This window comes from Lynx rufus, unplaced genomic scaffold (assembly GCF_022079265.1).
Source record: "Lynx rufus isolate CCGP_SWC_20201006 ecotype Redwood Valley unplaced genomic scaffold, mLynRuf1.p SCAF_15, whole genome shotgun sequence".
Classification (NCBI taxonomy): Eukaryota; Metazoa; Chordata; class Mammalia; order Carnivora; family Felidae; genus Lynx; species Lynx rufus.
Genome location: NW_025814829.1, coordinates 18514091 through 18530074, shown reverse-complemented (window position 1 = coordinate 18530074; position 15984 = coordinate 18514091). Strand labels below are relative to the sequence as shown.

Here is a 15984-nt window from a genome sequence, read left to right as displayed (position 1 = left end):
AGAACAAAATGTTTCTACGTGTTTCTGAAATGCCATTCCAATTTTATGTATTTTCTACAGATTTAAACTCGTACTTAATCATAATTACTAAAATCATTTGCCTAGGTTATATGTGAACTACAGCAGCCAATATTTTGAGTATGGAATTAACTGATACATATAGGTATAGGTAACTATTAGCTATTTGGCACAGGTACTTACAGTGAAATTTTTTGTCAAGTTTCAACCTCATTGATTTATTACTAATGAAATATTCATTTTTCTGTCATAACTTTTATGTGTATATCCTTTTCCAGTCAGGCTTACCTTCTTCCACCTGATCTGTCCCTCTTTTTATGTAGATAATTATAATGGAGAGATGATTTTTTTTTTAATTGGGGAGCAGGATTTTAAGAGCTGACATAGAAAGCGACTTAAAATTATAATAAAGTGAATTGAAGGCATCATTTTTATGGCCCATAAGGGACTATATCACATTAATTTTCTACCTATTTCTTTGTTTTTAAAAAATGTATTTTAATAGACCTAAGAACAATTATGAATTTCTTAGTTAAAAGGAACATCCAAATAAAGTATTTCTAGGGATTTAAACTTGATCATCATATTGATTGGACATTGTGGTACTGGCCCCTCTTACCATAGGAAATTTATTTGGAATAACATTCTGTTTCCATAGTTTTAGCCATAAAATCTTTGCCACAGAGCATTGTTCCTGATCCAAGCAAAATATTTTTTCTGAACTACCCCTGGGGATCTTGGACTCAGAGCTTTGGTAATACTCTCTCACCTCACAACAGAATAAGAAATCCCACCTCCTTCCTTATCATAAGAAGAAAACAGTTCCCTCTAAAGTAACGTGACTAGTTCAGCCAATCACACACTTGGAAAATATCCTCAGGGAACTGACCCTTCAATTGAAGAATTTAAAAGGAACTACTGTTCTTTAAGGTCTACACGGTCTTCAGTCAACTTTGTACGAACAACATTCTTACACTCATTCAAATTTAGTCTCCTTTATCTACTTCAGCCCTATTTTTCTAGTTTGTATGAAGCAGAGGCAGTGAGATAATGGTTTCCTTGTTTCAGTTTTAATGGTAACATTTTCTTTTAATTCAGTGGGAAACTGCTAGTTTTTATCAGTGATAGGGGAGAAGTGACTATTATAATTCACAGGAACTTGTATCTAGTTTAGCAATTATTTCATGCAACTAAAGAAATTAGGTTATTCAATCGGTTGCTCAAAAACTAAATGGTAAATGGTAAGTTTGAATACAACTGATATTTATATATTTTTCATGCTCGTGGCTGTGTTGAACCAATCTTTAACACACAGCTCTCACAAAGAGATAATCCACATTTGAGAATATTTCATAGTTTAACATTTCTTTGTTGGGCTAGACCATCTAAGGTAATATGAGTATTCATCTCTACTCTTACCAAAAGTACTGTAGGGATAAAGAAGATGTAAATGTCATGTCTTTGAAATAGTGAGAGAAAAGTTCTGATATGCTTTATTTCTATTTGATTGCAAAATGGGTGTTTTCCGTGTTTTCCTTATATAATTAATAAATATTATTTAAAAATTCTTAAAGCATAGTGCTTTGAAACGGTTAAGATCTAATGAAACATAAACAGCTCAAAAATACAAATTATTTAATATCTGTAGAGAATGTATTATAATCCCCATTAACATCTACCAGGGCAAACTCTGTGAAAGCCATCTATGAGGGCAACCTATACAAGTGTAGTGGGTAAGCAAGCACTGATCTTAGTACTGTGATTTATTGAAAGTCCATTTTTCTCTGTTGATTTTTATCAAAGCCTAGATGATTTACTCAGGTGTGGAGTGACTTTCGCTGCCAACATGGTGGTTGTGGACAAAGAGAGTACCATGAGTGCCGAGGAAGACTACATGGCAGATGCCAAAACGATTGTAAACGTGCAGACCCTTTTCAGGTAACTGTCTGAATAGCTCTGCCCTGCTGTCTACTTACTGCTAAAAATCTGTGAAATATTTGACTCTGAGTCTGTATAAAAGGAGTGAACATGAGATACTTACCCTGAAGTTATGTTCATTCATTCAATCCAAAAGCAAATACTTATTTAACATCTAATGTATGACTGGCACTATATGTTTAATTTTTTTAATTTTTTTTAAAGTTTATTTACTTATTTTGAGACGAGGGGGTGGGACAGAGAAAGAGGGAGAGAGAGAATCTGAAGCAGGCTCCACACTATCAGTGCATATCCTGGCTTGGGGCTTGAACTCACAAACTGTGAGATCATGACCTGAGCCAATGTCAGGAGTTGGACACTCAACCCACTGAGCCAGCCAGGCACCCCACCATGTGTTTAAGTTTTAATGCAGGATCATCATTCTTTTAAAAATAAATAGAATAATAAGTGTGTTTTTTTGGTATAGTTTAACATAACAAATTCTAAATCGTGTGCTGTAGTAGTCATGATTTGTGACAGACCATGTATGTTACAATTTTGGTTTTATGCCTGGCAGTGGCCAATAGTACGCGTTTACAAACTGGATTACTAGGAATGAAATATCGTAAGACTGTGAGCAGGTAATTTACCCATGTTAGGAGCCAAGTCATAACTCATCCAGATAGGAATTTTCTTTATGGTTTCTTTGAGTAACAGTGAAAACCAAAGAAAAGGTCATGCTATAAGCAAAGTCAAAAACTCCCCTGTAAATGAAGACATCTATGTCACTTGAATGGTTTTTTCTGAAATCATTTTAAAATTTAAATATCTTAAAGATCATTATTTCAGTTTCATGATTTTTGCACAAGGCCAAAGGACATACCTGAGCTACCAAATTATGGAAGTAAATAAAACAATCTGAACTCCATCATCATCTCCCATTACTCCACCTTTATAACCTTTATATTGTAGCAAAGCATATACTGAGGGTAATTTTCAGTTTATAGTTTGAGTTTAGAATTCAGAAGAGAGAGGCTAGATGTGAGTCCCACTTAAGTTGATTATTTACTATATGATCTTGGGCAAATTACTTTCCTTCTCTAAACCTCAATGTCTTAATCACAAAGTTGATTGGAATTTAAAAATATATAATGCTGTAGCACGTGACTGGTAGTTTTCAATTATTCAGTGAAGGCTACTGTAATATTAACACTCTCATGATCGCTTTCATCTGACGGAGTGGAAAAGCCACAGACCTTGGAACAATATAACAACAAACTTCATCTGTCCCAGAGGTGCTAGTAGACACTATGTGACCTCAAGCGTATTTCTTAACTTCATAGAAATTCAGTTTCTCTCATGCATAAAATGCATGTGGACAATAGTTAACCCTTCTTGCAGTGTTAATGTGAAGACTGGAAATTAGGTATATAAAGAGTCTCTTTTCCAGCATCTGGAAAATTTACTCTGAACTTGCATGAGAAAGTCTTGTTTCAGAAGGAGAACAAATGTACCCTCTAAAGTTACTGTAATGAGGCGGTTCATTTAGAATAAGGCTGACTAGTTCTTGAGCTATATGAAATAGTACAGTTAAAGGGAGAATAGCACATGTTTAAAATATGACAGATATGTAAGTAATTTTTTTTCTCTAGAGAATGCAAAAGGATATTATAGGGTATAAAATTAATTTAGAAGGATGAGATTTATAGCCAGTGAACAACGTAACATCATCCTTTTTATTCCGTGTGGCAAAAGCTAGTTATATTTTTAACAAGAGAGGATCTTTGGTTCTTTTGATTAAACATACCATTTTAGCTTTCAACTTATCATGAGTTTATTTCTATTATGGTAAAGTTTCTATTGACCTACTTTTATTATATATACTATGAATGAATAATTTTGATTTTAAGATAACAATCAATCAATCAATCAATAATAAATCCCCATCTTACTGAGCGATGCAAAGGCTCTAATATTTTTGAACTAACTGACCAGAATAACTAAGGGTAGATATACATGTAGTGATATTACCATTATTTCACTAAGTACATAACAATATTTTCCAAGAAAACAGTTCTGTGAAACATTTTTTGTAGGGTAATCCATGAGCTCCTAATCTAAACTAGTGCTAGGGGCGCCTGGGTGGCGCAGTCGGTTGGGCGTCCGACTTCAGCCAGGTCACGATCTCGCGGTCCGGGAGTTCGAGCCCCGCGTCAGGCTCTGGGCTGATGGCTCAGAGCCTGGAGCCTGTTTCCGATTCTGTGTCTCCCTCTCTCTCTGCCCCTCCCCCGTTCATGCTCTGCCTCTCTCTGTCCCAAAAATAAATAAACGTTGAAAAAGAAATTTTAAACTAGTGCTAAACTAGGCTGGTCTTATATAATAAAGTGCAAAAGTAAGACACACATGGATCCCCATGATGTGCTGAATGTTATTTATATAGATAAATGACCAAAACTATGCAAATTTATTAGTTTCATCGTATAGGTGCAGTCAGTTACCACCCTTGAGGTCACCCACATTCCTTGAAGATTTTAGTTCCTGATTCACTGTGACTCTAGAAATCCTGCTTCTATCATAATTCTTGATGGTATCAGCAATCCTACACAGATGATCTTTTCAGTGTTTTACCTCAGCCACCTGTTCTCATGGTCGTAGCCTTTACCTTGAAGTAACAATGATTTTACCCTCCTTCTTTTCAGTTTCATTCAGTTCTCTGAGTACTACTACTCTGAGTACTATTGGGGGTATTTCTTCTAATACCCTCAATCTTAGCAGCCTTTTGTCTCCACTAGAACCTACTATCCACTGGTTCTGCTACCTTTTCACTGTCCTTAGTCATCTGAGGGCTTTTCTTCCATGCTTAACAGATTAAGTTCCAATATCAATCATTATAATCACTCCTGTGCTGAAACCCTGAATTAGTGTCCACTAATTACTGATTAGTGTCCACTACTGTGGACTGACACCGATCTTAACTCTCTTTCCTGTCTCCCTTCCTCCGCCCTCAGTTTTCTATCCTTTCAGCTTCTCTGCCCATCACCTTGCATGAAATTTCTTAGAGACAGATGACAAAATTCCAGAGGTAGGATCCAGTTATCTTCATAAGTGAGCACCAGGCAATCAGAAATCCGGTCATAGTGGCTGGATACCAAGCTATTTAGGATTAAAGCTTAAGGCTCCATCTCTAAGAGAACACTGAGTATATGAAAGTCAATAGTGTTAAAAATGAAGAAGACTAGTTAAGTGATACAAACAGACTTTATTTAACATTTCACGAAGTGGGCAGTCTCCATTCTCAAGGATCCAGACAACTACAAAATGGGGTGTGAGGCAGGAAGCTTTTATGGGATAAAGAGTAAGGAATAAGAAAGAGAAAAACAAAAAACGAGTAAGGAACAAAAAACAAGGAAATAAGTATAGACCCCAGAGTTGGCTTGGCATTTTGGGATTGGCTGACTGGATATATTGTGTTTCTGGTCAAGTGGAATATTTACAGGTATCAAGTAACAAACCTAAAACAATTTAGTAATGAGTTTGATTTTTTTAAAAAAATGTTTATTTATTTATTTTGAGAGAGAGAGAGAGAGAGAAAGAAAGAAAGAGCACGGGAGGGGCAGAGAGAGAAGAAGAGAGGGAATCCCAGGAGGGCTTTGTTCTATCAGGGCAGAGACCAACGTGGGGTTTGATCCCATGAACCATGAGATCATGACCTGAGCCAAAATCAAGAATCAGACACCTAACCAGCTGAGCCACCCAGATGTCCCAAGTTCGATATTTTTTAATCAGTGGAAAGCAGCCTGTGAATTGGGGGAGTACAGTGCGTCACAAGCAGTGAGACACTTTCCCGGAGAGATTTTGGGCAAGAGTGAGTTTTATAGAATGTTAGAAGAGGCAACATGGAAACAGGGCATGATGGGCTAGGAGGTCAGGCATTTGCTAAGGCTAGTAATAGATCCTGTTTTCTAGCATAAGCTGAGCTAGCTAAAGCTGAGTTGGAGGATTAGGGTTGGTGTATATTAGGTTTCCTTGATAGATATTTACCAAAAGTACAGGCTGACATGTTTAGATTTGTAACATGGGCCAGGCCACTGAGACAGCCTCTGTTTTGTGGGTCCCAAAATACAAATTAACGTTATCACAGAGACAGAAAAGTTATCTAAGTTTTTAGTTTGCTGGCATGGCAACCCAACAGGAGAAGCTCCATCGTGGTCCTAGAATTTTTTTTCAATAATAATATCACAAAAATATCTCAGCCAATCCTTATATCTTTATGAATATCATTAATTTCCTCAAACAAGAGCCGAATTCTAATCTTCTCTGTAGCTGTATATATTAAGCAAGTTAAGATTACCTTCTGCTGTTGCTCTGTATAGAGCAATGCTACATTTGATTAGCATTAGTTTGTAAATGACTGTGTAGTTATTAGTTTGTAAATACCATTTATCTTGATTATTTTGACATTCCATTTTGACATGGGGCATTTTGACCTTTACATTTTCAGCTTTTAAAACTACTAAAGAATATGTTAGAGGAATCTTCAATCTGTGGTTGTATTAGAGTCCAGGACATAAGAATGAGATGGAATTCAAATATGAAATGAAAGCAACAGTGCTCTAGTTCTAGTTATTGATAAAAACTGGTATGATTTGTTTTGCTGGCTAGGAATAGGGTTAAATTTGTTGTTATTCAGAAGCTCACAGTGACCACTTGAACCCGTACCTGCCCAGCTTACTATACAGCTTCACTTGACAAGGCCTCTCTTTTGTCCAGATTGTCCAAGGACCTTTCAGAGTTACTCAGTCCCAAAAGACCAAAGGGAAAATAGGAGAAACTCACTAATTCACTAGCAGTATATTTGGGTGGCGGGGCTAGGAAGAATTAGAGAACAGTTGGGGGCATCGGGAGAATTCCTTTTCATCTGGAATTGCATTTATAACTCAAACATAGTTTTGTAATTGAAAACTGGATTACATAATTCAATGTGTCTTTATCCAGTAGGGCAATTATATATTTGCTTGTTTGGCCCTTGCATGTTTCTTCCAGAGGACCTACCCAGGAAGTGTTTTATTTTCCATATCCAGAATCTGGAGCATGACATACAAAGTGTTAACACTCAGATGTTTGATAAACATTCCTTAAGTTTGTTCTGGGATGGCTGGGACAAGAGGGGCCTCCAGCCTCAGCCAAGCTTTGTCACCAGAACAACCTAAACAGGCCCTGTATTGATCACTTGCCCAAATTTGTTCCTTCACTTACGATGAGTTCACCTTTGTGGGTTCGGAGTAGTCCTTTATAGTAAGCAGCAAACTCCTTCAGGGACAATCTATTCCAGAGGTTCCAGATTCTCTAGGTAAGAGAGTATCTCTAGTACTTTATTCTGAAGAGATTCCTTGAATCCTAAACAATTGGCCCATCAACATTAGAGACCATTTCAAAGTACCAAAGACTATAGGAGATAAGGTCTTTTCAAGTCAAATATGGCCAAGCCTCTTTCTCTCCTGTGCCTATGGACCTTAGTTTATACATCTAAGAGAAAACACTCATGGGTCATTCTCCTTGAAAGATCTGCTAAGTGAGTGTCTGATTTCCAAATTAAAAGAAAAGCAGGTCCTTACTTTAAAATTTAAGTGTCTCTTGCTAAAGTTTTACCTCACAAGCACTTGGTGTATTGAAAATATTGCCTGTTTTCACATTTTTATGAACGTGTTAATATCTAAACTAAATTTAAAGAAGCATGCCAAAATGTGCCTTGAATTAAAAACAACCACTTCAAAATGGCCATGTCATCTATCACTATTCTCATTTAACTTAAGAAAAAAGATGATATTGAAAGCAACTTACTAGCTCATCCTATCCTATATAGGAAAAAAAAATGGCCGATTCAAACCAACAGCCTAAGTCTGTGTATCAGGAGAAAGGGAGAGGAGAAAATTAACTCAAGGAGTCATGAAGCAAATGTTTTTCTAGAGAGCACACAAGATAGATAAACATTAGTTTAATACAGAATGGGTACAAAAGTAAATACTTGCTAATTTTAAAAGATGAACTAAGGTATATTAAAAATTTTTTAATTTATTTGAGCAAAAATCAGTTCAGATTTGTCAGTGCCAGGTAGGAATTAGTTAGAAACACTCCGTGGACAGGAGTGAGGGACTTACAGAGAAGAGGCAGAAATAAAGCAAAGAAATAATTGATCAGCTACAGCATAAGTGGTTGTATTATTTGAGAAAGCCTAGTTGACGGTTTGTGATTGGCTGTCCTTTGGTTTTGATTTCTTAACCTTGAGGCATGTATAGGTTGAGGTGTTGACTTGTTTAAGTAACCTGCTAAGGTATTAGAGCCATCTCAGTCTAATGGCCTCCTTATTTAATTAACATTAGTTTTGTTTGCATTGTAAAAGTCCAGGAATGATTTAGTTCAGAAGTCTCTTAGGCTGATTTTGTTTTAATATAAAGATATTTTTGCTTTTGATTTTTTTCCTAAAATGTAGCTGATCAAACTGGTAAGATAATCAGTGCTCTGGCAATGGGAACATATTCAAGTCATGGATCTGTGTATTGCAGGAATCAGAGAAATTCATGCATTAACCCCATAGTAGGTCAGGAGGACGTCTACAAACATCTACACTTGTGATTTATTCATGGTATTATTGAGCATCTAGTAAGTTTGGGGACTATACAGAATGCTATGGCTGAGCCACAGTGCCTAAGGCAGACATAGTGATCAGTAGTGATTAAGTAGTGATAGTCTAAGCAGGGAACATATTAAACAAGAGATTCCAGTAGAGAATTATAAATGTAGCAGCTACTGAAAAGAGTATAGTGTTATACAGGTACAGACAACAAGAATGTATGATCTAGTCCAGTGGATCAAGGAACACCTACCTATTATCTCCCTGAAGAATTTACTCAGTTGTTTACTTGATAGACTAAGCAGGCAAGGAGAGGAGTAGAACATTCCACAAGGGGGCAGCATATCCAAAGGCTCTGAGGTATTGAGGCGGGCAAAGTTGATGACTTGGAGCAGAGCAGGTGGAAGACTGACAACGTGAGGCTGAAGTCTGAATCTGAATCAGAATATTCATGGCTTTGTAGAGCACAGTAGCCAGTTGATCTTCATTATAAGAACAACAGGAAGGAAATCACTGAAGGATAGAGTTTAAAAATACTATTTTAGCTACGACGTGAAGAGTGGTTTGAGGGGAAAGTAAGAGGAGGGGAGAGCTGTGCAGTTAGAAGACTTGCATCCCCAGGATGCAAAGAGCATAAATGGCAAGTTAAAAAATAAAATCAAAAAAGAATATTGTCTTTATGTTGGCACAAGTAAGATTATTATTGGCACAATAATCATAGTTATTGAGGAAATGTCATACCTCTGTATGTGGGAAAAGACGTAATTGAAAATATTGATAATGAGTATGTATAAATACAAGAATGATTCATTTATGTAGTACAGAAATATTTTTATTATTTTGATTGGTTTACATAGATAAAAAATTACATACAGGAGATATCTGATATCTCAGACTTAAAGTGTTTAAAAAGTATTTTTAAAAGATTAAAATATATTCATATTTATTTTAGTGTTGAGAGCCAATTGTAATCTGAAACTGGTTTTTTACATATCTAAGTGAGTCTCTATACCTATATATTAATATATATGTTTGTTATTCTGAAACATCATTCCTACCCACCACAACAGATCAAAATTTATAGTGTAGCACACTAGCTCCGTTTTTTTAATTAAAATATTGTGAACATTTTCCAGATTTGTATGCCCTTATGTTTATTTTTCTTGAATATATAATTGCAGGTAGTCTCAGACTTCTCCCAGTGGTCTGTCAAGTAGAGTATACGGTGTGTTTTTCATCTTCTATTAGTTAGCATAACTGGGCATGTCTGTCAAAAGTATTTTTTGAATAAATTATACCAAGCAGAGAATTAGTCCATAGAGATTTTGCACCTCTCCACAATGATGCTTACATCACTCAGTCAGGACATAAATTAATTGTAGAAAAGTTTTAAATAGAAAAAAATATTATTTTTCTTGTTTTTAATGTTTGTTTTTGTTTTTGAGAGAGAGAGAGAGAGAGAGACAGAGACAGAATGCGAGTGGGTTAGGGGCAGAGAGAGAGAGAGGGAGACGTGGAATCTGAAGCAGGCTCCAGGCTCTGAGCTGTTAGCACAGAGTCCAATGCAGAGCTTGAACTCATGAACCGTGAGATCATGACCTGAGCTTAACCAACTGAGGCACCCAGGCACCCCAGACCATATTATTTTTCAATTACAGTATTGCTTTATTATGATCTAGTACCTAGGGAAAAATAAATTTATTATGTCATTTTATTTCTAAAGTGTTTTATACTCAAAATGTGTTTAGGTCATATTAAAGCCCAGAAATAGATTTACAGATTCATATTTTAAGATACATAATTAAAGTTGCTAAAAAAACAAATTTATGAATGTATTATAATTGAATGTAAGTAATAGTTTATAGATATAAAAGGCAATGCACTAAAATATTTCATTAAAGTATTATTTAGTTCTAGATTTTCACTAGGTGGCAGACGTAGACAATGCATTCACTTTCTCAGTTTCAAATAACATAATGGTATTGGTTCATTTATATAGAACAGAAACAGCACATCATATAAACTTTTTGGTTCTATCTAATTTCAACTCTACAAGTCACTTAAATACAATGACTAGATCAACCAATCATATTATCATTCACTGTTACTCAGCTCTCAAGTATATAGCTACACATTTCTACTTGATATAATGTGTTAGGAATCATCCCAGGTAATCCCACAAAAGTATCCAAAGTTTGAAAAATAATATGTATGAAAGATAAAAGCTATATTTCGCAGAGAAAATTTAAACTTTCCAAAAGATGAAATAAATTTTCATTGTTTTGCAGCTATGTTTTTCTCACAAATTACTTCCCTGGCCTTATATCTCAACACTGTCCTGGATGCTTCTCACAAGCTATCCATTTACTGGTGTCCTAATGCTGCATAGTCTGTGAGATTCAGTCAGCCATATTTATCACTCTTATAAAAATATATACAGCCTTATAACTTACACATTTTTATAGTTTCCTCTATTGGGTAGTAGAGTCTAATTTAAAGGCCAGCGTATCTCTTTATACCTCTTTTTAGGTCTTGGAGACCAGAGCTTTCCAATAACAAACACTTCATTATTATTTATTAAATTAGATATTAAAAATATGCCTCAGTTAATAGAAATAACAAAATGAAGTTATGATCTGATAACTATTATCGTGTGTGTGTGTGTGTGTGTGTGTGTGTGTGTGTGTGTGTTTTGGGAAAAGGTGGTGAATAAGAAGGAAGCTAATGCAAAGCTATGGGACGCATGAAAACTCTCAGGATCTTTCTAGAATAACACTATCAGTTGAGCCTTGGCCTCAATTCATTACAATGAAATGTTATTTGAGTTAAAATATTTTCTTTTCTCAGGAGATCATTATAGCAAGATGTGACCTTCAAAATCGCATACTATGAGAATAGGGAATCTTAGAAGATCAAAGAACTCATATTATGGACAATAAGCTCATCACGTGGAATTTTTGTCAATTGTCATATTCATCTTATAAATTTCTCTTTTGCTATTATCCACAAAGTCACTTGTGACTTCTTAAATTAGCTTCATGAGCTTCTCTTCTATGCCATTTCATAATTGTAGAGAGAAAAATATCTAATAAAAAGCCAAATTACTAAATTTATTTTTCTTACAGTGCTAAAATGTTGGTTAAAATATTCTTTGGGAAATAGCATGTCATTTTTCTTGCATTGTACAGACAGTTTATGTGACAATGCCTGCTGTTGTAATTGCATGTAGTTTTATGCCCAAGGCTAGGAATCACTCACTCATAAATGTGTTCTTACAAAATATACCATATTGGATTGTTAGTGTGATGCAAATGCTTTTTTGTGTGTGTGTGTTTTTAAATGTAGGTTGTTTTCCAGTCTCAGTATCATCACAGAGCTTACTCACCCAGCCAACATGAGATTCATGCAATTCAGAGCCAAAGACTGTTACTCTCTTGCTCTTTCAAAACTGGAAAAGGTAAGACTTCCTATTAAGGAGGTTGCATTTAACTATTTTTCTTGAAAGGGTAACTCTGCAATTCCTGTATATAGAAAGAAATGCCATGGGATAGTAGAAATAAAAATGCTGCTGTGAATTCTTGTTTTGGAGCTAAAAATCTTCGTTTATAATTTTTTAATGGGAGTTGATGGATTTGAACCATTTGTATCACAAGTGAACATACTGAAGATATCTTGTTCTCTCATCATTTATTATAGATTGAAAGCATGATTTAAGAAAGAGTTAAATGCAACAAGAATGCATATACCCGCTTATAATGTCAGTTATATTGATAATGTCATGAGCGCTATGTCAAGAAATCCATGTTGTATAGAAGGCTTTGCAGTTTAAAATAATCCTTAAGGCCTTAGAAAAGGCTTTCTTGAAAGTTAGCTTCCCAGATGTCACCAACACAATCTGAGACAAAGCTGAGTTTATTGCTTACTTAGATAAGGGAGATGGTCATCTCAGAACTTTGGCAGTGCTTTAGAACTGGGTCAAAGTTTATTGGGTTTTGGAAATCTTACTTAGTGAGGGTCTTTTGAAGTGGGAGTTTGATTAGGATTCACAAGGGGTCAGGGTAATGTGAACGGACAAAGTAGTTATGTGGACAGAGAGGTGTGGTTTCCATGCTTAATGTCTAGACAGAGTGTCAGGGTAAATGGTTTTTGCATGCAGCATTGACTTGATATTAGTATACTGGGAGAATTTCATATAGAGAAAACAATAAGATTCAGTCTTATACATGTGAAAATGTGTTAAGTCTGTTCTATCTTCATTGTTTATAACAATATAAGAGATACAGAAAACGATGCCTTATATTTGTTGTTGTTGTTGTTTGGTTAGTTCATTTTTTCACTTCATTTTGTTTCGATTACATAGTCCTAATTGCTAGGAGATATATTGCTGAGTAAGGGCATTTCTGTACTCTGGTTTGTTGATACCCAGCTTCAGAGCTGGTCACATACATTGTGTCAGTAGAGCCTTCCCACTGTTCCTTTGTTGTCATAGTTAAGTTTTGTCAGGCACTGCCTTCAGAAGAGGGAACTGAGTTTAAGCCAGGTAAAATAAGTTTTCCAAGATTACATAGCTGTCAAGTCAGTGCAGAGAATCTTAAAGACATTAGCATTGAGGACAGAAAACTTCCATTATGCCACACTGCTTTAACAACATAGAAAGTGTGGTGGCAGGCATAGTGAATTGGCTCAGCATCCACAGACAAACCCAGTTACCAGGAATCCAGCTGGAATCGGTGCTGGCTTGGTGTCTGATGGTCTCCTTCATGACAAAGTGAGCGAGGATCACCTAATGATGAAGAATACAAGCTCCGGAGTTAGATTGGTCCATTTCTCTACTACTTTCTAGGAATGGAACCTGGCTAAATAAATTATTTACACATTGATAGCTTTGGGATTCTTCTCTGGAAATAATAGTAATAGACAAATAATAGGATCGCTGCAAGATTACACCGCATGATCTATCCAAAACATTTAGCTGTTTTGTCGTATAGTCAGTACCCAAATAAATGGTACTAAAAACATAATTATAAATTGTTGTGGATGTCACTAATAAACATTCCATTCTGTGTATTCAATTTTATGCCAAATAGATGTTTCAAGGTCATAACTGTGGAAGATGTTTTCAGTAATGTTGACTGTATGTGTCTATATTTTTGTGTGTCTGTTGCATTAGGGGAAAAGAAGAACAAAATGATATTTTTATTTTTGTTGGGGAATTAATTTGAAGTCTTCTGCCAGCCTAGAAATCCTCTTCACAAATGTAGGAAAGTTTTACTTGAATAAGCATTAAATCAGGCTGCAATATATCTCAAGCAATCCACTAAAGAGATTGCAAAAAACAGAAAGGCATCTCATCCTTTTATACAGCCAGGCAAATACAGTCATTTGCATACATGCTAATGTCTTGATAGAAAGGAAAAATAAAACTTCTTGTATTTCTGCAACAAGTAAAAGTTACAACTTCAAGCCCGGCACCTAGGCTAACCTCTCAGACCGAAAGACAGGATGCTTTATGCTCACATTTCAGAAAGATAGTTCTAAAGCTCCCAAGAAAGACTTCACTGATTTACAAAAACTGACTAGAGATTATTCGGGTTTTCAAAAGGTTTGCATCCGTCTCAAGTAGAGAAAGAACTTACAATCGGCAAGTTTTCTAGGGGAAATGCTTTAGCAAAAAAGAGCAGGAAGGAATGAGTTTTCTTTGTCTTTTGGCATCAGAGGAATTCACTTATTTTTTAGATTTGTATTTACTCTGACATGCTCTAGGTATTTCCCAAAATAAATAAAGGAATTCGGTACATTCCCTAATTGTTTAGAAGTAGAGGGGCCAGGGGAATTGGAATTAAAACCAATTGGTTTGGAGGTTATAAAGTCATAGGAAATTCTTTTCAATTCAGTCATTACCACTTTGTTCATCTAAATAAGGATTTGGTACATAGAAACTTTTTAGACTTTTGGACTGTTTCGACTTAAATTGTGTTCCTCCCCCTCAAAAAAACATGTGTTGGAGTCCTAACCTCTAGCACCTCTGAATGTGATCTTATTTGAAGATAAGGTTTTTATAGGGGTAATTGGATTAAAGAAGACCATTGGCGGGGGGGGGGGGGGTCCTAATCTAATACAATTGGCATTCTTATAAAAATAGTAAATTTGGACACAGAAATGGACACACATAAAGGGAAGACAATGGGAAGAGAAACAGGGAGAAGACAGCCATTCACACATCAAGAACAGCCTGGAACAGATCCTTCACTTAAAATCCTCAGAAGCAACTGATGGTGGTGACATGTTAATTTCAGACTTCCAACCTCCAGAGCTCTGAGGCAATAAATTTCTGTTGTGTAAGCCACCCAGTCTGGAGTACTTTGTTAGGGCAGCGCTAGGAAACTAACACATGTGCCATCAATGATATGGTAACTGTTCATTTGCAATCAGTGCTTTTTATCTGATATAAATACAGCTAACTTATCTCTTAAAGTAATTATCTTTCTTTGTCTTCTGGATACAAGGAGATATTTTTAGGATTAGGAAACTGACCTTTATTTCTAGTATTTGAGTAACACGTTCTAGAGTTATATTGGCTGAGGAATAGGTAGATTTTTATTCTTTTGAATGTAATTATGAATATCATTTTATTCTATCTCTAATTAGATGCACTTACACAGATGAAACCTTCACCTTTAGAAACATAATCAGTTTTTGAATTAGAAACAAACAACAGCTGGGCTGCTTGCCACACTTTTTTGACACTAAGTGGTTTCCATTTAAACTCAAGAAATGCTGGAATTGGTCAGGATGCTTGTGGAAGATTAGATTGCTTTGACCCTGGCTGCTTTACTTGTGTGATGATTACATTTGGGTGGTTTCCTGGTAGACCCTGCATTCTAATAGAACCTTGGTTGCCATTGGTAATGCAAGTAATAATCTGTAAGGATTCTCTGGAAGAGGCCACTCACGGAAGAATATCCACAATAATAACTTCCATTAGGAAGAGGAGAGAACTGAGAACATGGAAGGATTACTGGTCTGTGACAGTGATGTGAACAATAGATATTGTTGAGGACCTCCGTCTGTTCTTATAAAAAGAAAAGTCCTTGATTATTCCTTGATTACTTTTCTTAGATTTGCTGTCTGGAGGTATTCCTTTTTCTGTTGTCTTATGTGATCCCTGTCTCACCTCAAGCTTCTTCCTAAACTATTTTTATCCACGTCACTTTGGGAGTACATACTTCTTGCAGCCTGTGTGAATTTTGTGTCTTGCTTATTGCTTATGCAAATTTGAAAAAAATCTAAAGATCTTTAAGCTTATGAAAGCACTTTTTTCCCAAGACATTTAAAGTCTAAAGATTTTTCAGACTAGTCTGCTAATTTCTCTCAAAAACTTGATAAACTTCTGGTATACTTACTTCCATAAATTTTTA

At 35.7% G+C, this 15984-nt stretch overlaps 1 protein-coding gene across 3 annotated transcripts in view; it reads left to right on the top strand.

Moving 5' to 3' along the window:
* KCNT2 (potassium sodium-activated channel subfamily T member 2) overlaps positions 1 to 15984 on the top strand; it is a 366395-nt gene that overhangs the window by 288176 nt on the left and 62235 nt on the right. For all 3 annotated transcript variants that reach the window (XM_047077238.1, XM_047077237.1, XM_047077236.1), the window contains 2 exons: positions 1822 to 1956; positions 11912 to 12023. In XM_047077238.1, the coding sequence (XP_046933194.1) occupies positions 1822 to 1956; positions 11912 to 12023 (247 nt within the window). The remainder of the gene's footprint in view (positions 1 to 1821; positions 1957 to 11911; positions 12024 to 15984) is intronic.